At 47.2% G+C, this 9,294-nt stretch overlaps 2 protein-coding genes and 1 long non-coding RNA gene across 7 annotated transcripts in view; all 3 read left to right on the top strand.

Moving 5' to 3' along the window:
* The first annotated feature begins 539 nt into the window (after positions 1–539).
* Positions 540–1,299, top strand: LOC127928798 (uncharacterized). The gene is made up of 2 exons (XM_052516146.1): positions 540–776; positions 859–1,299. Exons 1-2 carry the CDS (start codon positions 540–542, stop codon positions 1,297–1,299), a joined length of 678 nt encoding a protein of 225 aa, XP_052372106.1.
* The window catches only part of LOC127928789 (carbohydrate sulfotransferase 15-like), a 46,509-nt gene continuing 38,424 nt past the window's right edge, over positions 1,210–9,294 (top strand). For 4 of the 5 annotated variants that reach the window (XM_052516142.1, XM_052516143.1, XM_052516141.1 and 1 more), the window contains exons 1-2: positions 1,210–1,820; positions 6,875–7,214. In XM_052516142.1, coding sequence (XP_052372102.1) covers positions 1,332–1,820; positions 6,875–7,214 — 829 coding nt within the window. In that variant the 5' untranslated portion in view covers positions 1,210–1,331. The remainder of the gene's footprint in view (positions 1,821–6,874; positions 7,215–9,294) is intronic. The other variant, XM_052516140.1, reaches the window with a different exon arrangement.
* LOC127928792 (uncharacterized) lies at positions 3,349–4,893 on the top strand. Its single transcript, XR_008132231.1, has 3 exons — positions 3,349–3,510; positions 3,883–3,965; positions 4,235–4,893. It is a non-coding gene; the product is annotated as an uncharacterized LOC127928792 (long non-coding RNA).

Below are 9,294 nucleotides of genomic sequence, written 5' to 3'. Positions count from 1 at the left end.
TACTAAATAACCCAGCGTGTGTTCTGTCCAGTATTGACCCAGTGTTGGGTTACTAAATAACCCAGCGTGTGTTCTGTCCAGTATTGACCCAGTGTTGGGTTACTAAATAACCCAGCGTGTGTTCTGTCCAGTATTGACCCAGTGTTGGGTTACTAAATAACCCAGCGTGTGTTCTGTCCAGTATTGACCCAGTGTTGGGTTACTAAATAACCCAGCGTGTGTTCTGTCCAGTATTGACCCAGTGTTGGGTTACTAAATAACCCAGCGTGTGTTCTGTCTACCCAGTATTGACCCAGTGTTGGGTTACCAAGGAACTCAAATTGGGTTGTTTTTAATCCAGCATTTTTTATATTGTGGATGAATCAGCTAGAAACTTAAGTATAAAGTCATTTTTAATAGGAAACAGGAAGTTCTACTAGAAGTCCACTTCCTTCTTCTCTGTCACTCATCCCTCTTCTTCTTCTTCTTCCTCTTTCCAGGGCTGCAGTAGTGGTTGAGGAGGTGGTCTGTCTGCACGCAGTATCCCACCCCCAGTAGGGATGATCCTCCTGGGCCACAACCATCATACTCCTCCTACCATCTCACTGGCTCCTCCTCTCATCTCACTGGCCCCTCCTCCTATCTCACTGGCTCCTCCTCCCATCTCACTGGCTTCTCCTCCACCTCTCCTTCTCCTCCACCACCCCACCATCACCCCACCACCCAGACCCCACCACCCAGACCCAACCACCCTGCCACCACAGTGGGTCCTCAGACCTAGCCACCCTGCCACCACAGTGGGTCCTCAGACCTAGCCACCCCACCATCACCCCACCACCCAGACCCCACCACCCAGACCCAACCACCTTGCCACCACAGTGGGTCTTCAGACCTAGCCACCCCACCATCACCCCACCCCACCCCACCACCCAGACCCCAACCACCCTGCCACCACAGTGGGTCCTCAGACCTAGCCAGCCCACCATCACCCCACCCCACCCCACCACCCAGACCCCAACCACCCTGCCACCACAGTGGGTCCTCAGACCTAGCCAGCCCACCATCACCCCACCCCACCCCACCACCCAGACCCCAACCACCCTGCCACCACAGTGGGTCCTCAGACCTAGCCAGCCCACCATCACCCCACCCCACCCCACCACCCAGACCCCAACCACCCTGCCACCACAGTGGGTCCTCAGACCTAGCCAGCCCACCATCACCCCACCCCACCCCACCACCCAGACCCCAACCACCCTGCCACCACAGTGGGTCCTCAGACCCAACCACCCTGCCACCACAGTGGGTCCTCAGACCTAGCCAGCCCACCATCACCCCACCTCTCTGTCACCATGACACACATGGACTACGAATACACCCTGTTGGGTTCCTCGATGGAGGACTACAGGAAGAGACCTCTGAAACCACAGGCGGACGACAGCCCCATGAGCCTGTTTGCCGTGCTGGAGGTGAAACGTGACCCTCTCCATCTCCACGGACCCTGGCCCCGGTGCACCCTGGGATGTGGTACGAGCACCCTGACCTGCTTCAGGAAGGTTAAACTGTACAGCTTCCTGTTCGGCCTCGCCGTCATGTTCCTCATCGTGGCTTCCTATATCCTCACTGGGGACAAGAAGGGCCTCCTCTTGACCCCGTCCCCGTATCACTTCTCTACGGTGCCGAACTCGGGGTCCGGGACTGGGCCCTACCCCTTTAATGTGTCTTCTGCCAAGGACTACGCTACCGTTAAACTGGTGGTGAAGAGCATAGCGTCCAAGGTGGAGTTCAGTACTACCAGACAGCTGCCAGAACGCGAGGCGCTAATGCACAGTGAGCCACATGTAAGTACTGCACTGCGTGAGTGTGTGTGTGTGTGTCTCTGTGTCTCTCTGTGTGTGTGTCTTTCTGTGTCTCTCACTCTGTGTGTGTGTGTGTGTGTGTGTCTCTCTCTCTGTGTCTCTGTGTGTGTCTTTCTGTGTCTCTCAGTGTGTGTGTGTGTGTGTGTGTGTGTGTGTGTGTGTGTGTGTGTGTGTGTGTGTGTGTGTGTGTGTGTGTGTGTGTGTGTGTGTGTCTCTCTCTGTGTCTCTCTGTGTGTGTCTTTCTGTGTCTCTCAGTGTGTGTGTGTGTGTGTGTGTGTGTGTGTGTGTGTGTGTGTGTGTGTGTGTGTGTGTGTGTGTGTGTGTGTGTGTGTGTGTGTGTGTGTGTGTGTGTGTGTGTGTGTGTGTGTGTGTGTGTGTGTGTGTGTGTGTGTGTCTCTGTGTGTGTGTGTGTGTGTGTGTGTGTGTGTGTGTGTGTGTGTGTGTGTGTGTGTGTGTGTGTGTGTGTGTGTGTGTGTCTCTCTCTGTGTGTCTTTCTGTGTCTCTCAGTGTGTGTGTGTGTGTGTGTGTGTGTGTGTGTGTGTGTGTGTGTGTGTGTGTGTGTGTGTGTGTGTGTGTGTGTGTGTGTCTTCTCTGTGTCTCTCTGTGTGTGTCTTTCTGTGTCTCTCAGTGTGTGTGTGTGTGTGTGTGTGTGTGTGTGTGTGTGTGTGTGTGTGTGTGTCTCTGTGTGTGTGTGTGTGTGTGTGTGTGTGTGTCTCTGTGTGTGTGTGTGTGTGTGTGTGTGTCTCTGTGTGTGTGTGTGTGTGTGTGTGTGTGTGTGTGTCTCTGTGTGTGTGTGTGTGTGTGTGTGTCTCTCTGTGTGTGTGTGTGTGTGTGTGTGTGTGTGTGTGTGTGTGTGTGTGTGTGTGTGTGTGTGTGTGTGTGTGTGATCTTGCATTATATTGATCTGTATCTTAATTAAAAGTCTCAACAAAATGGAATTGTCGTAGATTGTCTGGAAAGTTTAATTATATTTACATTAGAAGATGGAGACTAATGATCAACCTGACAATCAGACAGATAATGACTTGGTGGAGAAGATAGAGACTAATGATCAACCTGACAATCAGACAGATAATGACTTGGTGGAGAAGATAGAGACTAATGATCAACCTGACAATCAGACAGATAATGACTTGGTGGAGAAGATGGAGACTAATGATCAACCAGGAATCAGACAGATAATGACTTGGTGGAGAAGATGGAGACTAATGATCAACCTGACAATCAGACAGATAATGACTTGGTGGAGAAGATGGAGACTAATGATCAACCTGACAACCAGACAGATAATGACTTGGTGGAGAAGATGTAGTCTAATGATCAACCTGACAACCAGATAGATCATTTATTTTATATAAACAGCTATTAATAGAGGTATTTTTCAGTTTTGATCTGGTGAAGAAATTCTTGAGTTCACTAAGCAATTCTAAATATCTTGGTCCTTCACCTTTCTATACGCTAAACATCTGCCCCCCCCGGGCCGACTCAGAAAGTAGAGCTCTTGGGGGAGTTATAGGACAAACCAAACCACTCGACGATATTGGTTATGCTACGTATTCCAAACTGAATCAGACGTGCGTGTGTCCTGTTCTGGACTATTCAGTAGGAGTGTGGGGTGATAAGAGGAACATGTCCACAACAGAGCAGCATGTTACTGTTTAGGTGTCCATAGGTTTGCCTGTTCTGGGCTGTTCAGTAGGAGTGTGGGGTGATAAGAGGAACATGTCCACAACAGAGCAGGACGTTACTGTTTAGGTGTCCATAGGTTTGCCTGTTCTGGACTGTTCAGTAGGAGTGTGGGGTGATAAGAGGAACATGTCCACAACAGAGCAGGATGTTACTGTTTAGGTGTCCACAGGTTTGCCTGTTCTGGACTGTTCAGTAGGAGTGTGGGGTGATAAGAGGAACATGTCCACAACAGAGCAGGATGTTACTGTTTAGGTGTCCATAGGTTTGCCTGTTCTGGACTGTTCAGCAGGAGTGTGGGGTGATAAGAGGAACATGTCCACAACAGAGCAGGACGTTACTGTTTAGGTGTCCATAGGTTTGCCTGTTCTGGACTGTTCAGCAGGAGTGTGGGGTGATAAGAGGAACATGTCCACAACAGAGCAGCATGTTACTGTTTAGGTGTCCATAGGTTTGCCTGTTCTGGACTGTTCAGCAGGAGTGTGGGGTGATAAGAGGAACATGTCCACAACAGAGCGTTACTGTTTAGGTGTCCGTAGGTTTGCCTGTTCTGGACTGTTCAGCAGGAGTGTGGGGTGATAAGAGGAACATGTCCACAACAGAGCGTTACTGTTTAGGTGTCCACAGGTTTGCCTGTTCTGGGCTGTTCAGCAGGAGTGTGGGGTGATAAGAGGAACATGTCCACAACAGAGCAGGACGTTACTGTTTAGGTGTCCGTAGGTTTGCCTGTTCTGGACTGTTCAGTAGGAGTGTGGGGTGATAAGAGGAACATGTCCACAACAGAGCAGGACGTTACTGTTTAGGTGTCCATAGGTTTGCACCAACACCTATTACTTGGAATAACTGGGGCAGCAGGTAGCCTAGTGGTTAGAGAGGGACGGCAGGGTAGCCTAGTGGTTAGAGCGTTGGACTAGTAACCGGAAGGTTGCGAGTTCAAACCCCCGAGCTGACAAGGTACAAATCTGTCGTTCTGCCCCTGAACAGGCAGTTAACCCACTGTTCCCAGGCCATAATTGAAAATAAGAATGTGTTCTTAACTGACTTGCCTGGTTAAATAAAGGTAAAATAAAAATAAAAAAATTAAAAACCATGGACGGGGTGTGAGAGATGGAAGGCGTGTGAGACAGGTGTGACTTGCACTGTCAACTGTGGAACCTTATATAGACAGGTGTGTGCCTTTCCAAATCATGTCCAATCAATTGAGTTTACCACAGGTGGACTCCAGTCAAGTTGTAGAAGCATCTCAAGGATGATCAATGGAATCAGGATGCAGCTGAGCTCAATTTAGAGTCTCATAGCAAAGGGTCTGAATACTGAAGTAAATAAGCTATTTCTGCTTTTTGTTTTTTGCAAATTTACAAGAATTTCTAAAAAACTATTTTTGCTTTGTCATTATAGGGTATTGTGTGTAGGGTATTGTGGGTATTGTGGGTATTGTGTGTAGGGTATTGTGGGTATTGTGTGTATTGTGTGTAGGGTATTGTGTATTGTGTGTAGGGTATTGTGGGTATTGTGTGTAGGGTATTGTGGGTATTGTGTGTAGGGTATTGTGGGTATTGTGTGTAGGGTATTGTGGGTATTGTGTGTAGATTGCTGAGCATTTTTATTTAATTTAATCTGTTTTAGAATAAGGCGGTAACGTAACAAAATGTGGATAAAGGGAAGGGGTCTGAATACTTTTCTGAATGCACTGTATATAGTGCACTACTTTGGGCCCTTAGGGACCTCTGGTCAAAACTAGTGAACTATGAAGGGAATAGGCTGCCATTTGGGATACGTCAAGCCTCACTCCACTGATTGGCTCTACCACTTCCTATTCCTGGCCCAGCCGTCTCACCTCAATGCCTGATTAAATTAAATCCTTAATGCTCTATAGATTATGGCTGGTGCCAAGGCTGTTGGCATCCAGGGCCGGCCCTAGCCTTTTGGGGGCCCTACACACAAGATTTGATTGGGTTTCCAGTAAATCTACACATTTTGCCATGGGGTGTAGAGACTTTTTTTTTTGCTGTTTTAAAGAACATTGCCTTCAATTCTCCACATTTGACCAAGACTTATGCCATGTTAATGATATCTGATTGAGAGCGACTGACAAAATCAATGGAAGCCCCCATGAGGCCAGGGCCCCCTGGGCAACATGACCTGATTGCCCACTTATATAGCTTCGAGCCGGCCCTGTTTGCATCACACCTCATTTCTTATTGAACCAGCTAATGAGAAAGGGAACGTGTTGCCGACACGATCAATACTACATCACCTCGCCGGCCAGTTCAAGAAACATACGTCTGTCGCACATTTCTCTCTCTCTCTCTCTCTCTCTCTCTCTCTCTCTCTCTCTCTCTCTCTCTGTCTCTCTCTCTCTCTCTCTCTCTCTCTCTCTCTCTCTCTCTCTCTCTCTGTCTCTCTCTGTCTCTCTCTCTCTCTCTCTCTGTCTCTCTCTCTCTCTCTCTCTCTGTCTCTCTCTCTCTCTCTCTCTCTCTCTCTCTCTCTCTCTCTCTCTCTCTCTCTCTCTCTCTCTCTCTCTCTCTCTCTCTGTCTCTCTCTCTCTCTCTCTCTCTCTCTCTCTCTGTCTCTCTGTCTCTCTCTCTCTCTCTCTGTCTCTCTCTGTCTCTCTCTCTCTCTCTCTCTCTCTCTCTCTCTGTCTCTCTCTCTCTCTCTCTCTCTCTCTCTCTCTCTCTCTCTCTCTCTCTCTCTCTCTCTCTCTCTCTCTCTCTCTCTCTCTCTCTCTCTCTCTCTGTCTCTCTCTCTCTCTCTCTCTCTGTCTCTCTCTCTCTCTCTCTCTCTCTCTGTCTCTCTCTCTGTCTCTCTCTCTCTCTCTCTCTCTCTCTCTCTCTCTCTCTCTCTCTCTCTCTCTCTCTCTCTCTCTCTCTCTCTCTCTCTCTCTCTCTCTCTCTCTCTCTCTCTCTCTCTCTCTCTCTCTCTCTCTCTCTCTCTCTCTCTCTCTCTCTCTCTCTCTCTCTCTCTCTCTCTCTCTGTCTCTCTCTGTCTCTCTCTGTCTCTCTCTCTCTCTCTCTGTCTCTCTCTCTGTCTCTCTCTCTCTCTCTCTCTCTCTCTCTGTCTCTCTGTCTGTCTCTCTGTCTGTCTGTCTGTCTCTCTCTGTCTCTCTCTCTCTCTCTCTCTCTCTCTCTCTCTCTCTCTCTCTCTCTGTCTCTCTCTCTCTCTGTCTCTCTCTGTCTGTCTCTCTGTGTCTCTCTCTCTGTCTCTCTGTCTGTCTCTCTGTCTGTCTGTCTGTCTCTCTGTCTCTCTCTCTCTGTCTCTCTCTGTCTGTGTGTGTGTGTTCTGAATGACTGATAGCGAGTGATTCAGCTCCATGGTTTAACAGTCTGTTTCTCTTTGTCTTTACTCTGCAGATGTTTTCCGTTATCCCCCACAGGTTTCTTCCCAACGTCAAGAACCCTTGCTGGTACGAGGAGCACACTGGGAATATCAGCAGGGACCCTTACAGGACAAACCTTTACGCCCGGTACTCGCGCCGCTTCAGAAGCGTGTTTGAGTACCTGAGGAAGGCTTTCCGAGAACACTTGTACCGCCGCGGGGGGAAGTACTACCGCATTCGCTGCCTGCCTTACTTCTACATCATAGGCCAGCCGAAGTGTGGCACCACAGACCTGTACGACAGACTGCAGCTCCATCCGGAGGTCAGGTTCACCACCTTCAAAGAGCCTCACTGGTGGACCAGGAAGAGGTTTGGTGAGTTTTACTGGAGAGATAGGAGACACACACACACACTGGGTATTTTACAGGATATTTTACAGGGTATTTACAGGGTATTTACAGGGTATTTTACAGGCTATTTTACAGGGTATTTACAGGGTATTTTACAGGGTATTTAACAGGGTATTTACATGGTATTTACAGGGTATTTTACAGGCTATTTTACAGGGTATTTTACAGGGTATTTTACAGGGTATTTAACAGGGTATTTACAGGGTATTTTACAGGGTATTTACAGGGTATTTTACAGGCTATTTTACAGGCAATTTTACAGGGTATTTACAGGGTATTTACAGGGTATTTACAGGGTATTTTACAGGGTATTTTACAGGGTATTTAACAGGCTTTTTTCAGGGTATTTTACAGGGTATTTCAGGAATTTTACAGGCATTTTACAGGGTATTTACAGGGTATTTTCACAGGGTATTTTACAGGGTATTTACAGAGTATTTACAGGCTATTTACAGGGTATTTTACAGGGTATTTACAGGGTATTTTACAGGGTATTTTACAGGGTATTTACAGGGTATTCTACAGGTATTTTACAGTAGGTGATTTACAGGGTATTCTACAGGATATTTTACAGTAGGTGATTTAAAGGGTGATTTTACAGGCTGATTTTACAGGGTGATTTACAGGGTAGCTGATAGGCTAGACTTACAGTAGGCTTTTACAGGGTAGGCTGATACAGTAGACTTACAGTAGGCTGATACAGTAGATTTAACAGGGTATTTACAGAGTACAGTAGGCTGATACAGTAGGCCCCAGTCATCATTATTTTAGTAGGGTTTTTTTCCTGATACAGTAGACTGTCATTTTACAGGGTATTTTACTGATACAGGGTATTTTACTGATACAGTAGGCCCCAGGCTATTTAGTAGGCAGGGTATTTACAGGGTATTTACAGGCATATTTTAGAGGGGTTTTTACTGATACAGTAGACTGTATTTTACAGGGTATTTACAGGGTATTTACAGGGTATTTTACAGTCATCATTTACAGGGTATTTTACAGGCAATTTATAGGCAATTTTTTCAGGGTATTTACAGTAGGCCCCAGTCATCATTATTTTAGAGGGTTTTCTTTCAGGGTATTTACAGGGTATTTTACAGTAGACTGATACAGTAGGCCCCAGTCATCATTACTCAGAGCTGGTTTCTTTTAACAGGCTTTTACAGTAGGCCCCAAAGTCATCATTACTCAGAAAACTGGTTTCTTTTGATACAGTAGACTGATACAGTAGGCTTTCCTGATACAGTAGGCCCCAGTCATCATTACTCAGAGCAGGTTTCTTTCCTGATAATAGGCCCCAGTCATCATTAGCAGAGCTTTCTTTCCTGATACAGTAGGTGGTCCAGGTTTCTTTCCTGATACAGTAGACTGATGAAGGACCTTTCCTGATACAGTAGACTGATACAGTAGGCTGATACAGTAGACTGATACAGTAGGCTGATACAGTAGACTGATACAGTAGGCTGATACAGTAGACTGATACAGTAGGCTGATACAGTAGGCTGATACAGTAGGCTGATACAGTAGGCTGATACAGTAGGCCCCAGTCATCATTACTCAGAGCGGTTTTCTTTCCTGATACAGTAGGCCCCAGTCATCATTACTCAGAGCGGTTTTCTTTCCTGATACAGTAGACTGATACAGTAGGCCCCAGTCATCATTACTCAGAGCCGGTTTCTTTCCTGATACAGTAGGCCCCAGTCATCATTACTCAGAGCGGGTTTCTTTCCTGATACAGTAGACTGATACAGTAGGCCCCAGTCATCATTACTCAGAGCCGGGTTTCTTTCCTGATACAGTAGGCCCCAGTCATCATTACTCAGAGCGGGTTTCTTTCCTGATACAGTAGGCCCCAGTCATCATTACTCAGAGCGGGTTTCTTTCCTGATACAGTAGGCCCCAGTCATCATTACTCAGAGCGGGTTTCTTTCCTGATACTAGGCTGATACAGTAGACTGATACAGTAGGCCCCAGTCATCATTACTCAGAGCTGGTTTCTTTCCTGATACAGTAGGCCTCAGTCATCATTACTCAGAGCGGTTTT

This window comes from Oncorhynchus keta, unplaced genomic scaffold (assembly GCF_023373465.1).
Source record: "Oncorhynchus keta strain PuntledgeMale-10-30-2019 unplaced genomic scaffold, Oket_V2 Un_scaffold_3992_pilon_pilon, whole genome shotgun sequence".
NCBI classification, from domain to species: Eukaryota; Metazoa; Chordata; class Actinopteri; order Salmoniformes; family Salmonidae; genus Oncorhynchus; species Oncorhynchus keta.
Note: the sequence above shows the minus strand (reverse complement) of the source record. Positions and strands in the feature narration are given on the sequence as shown.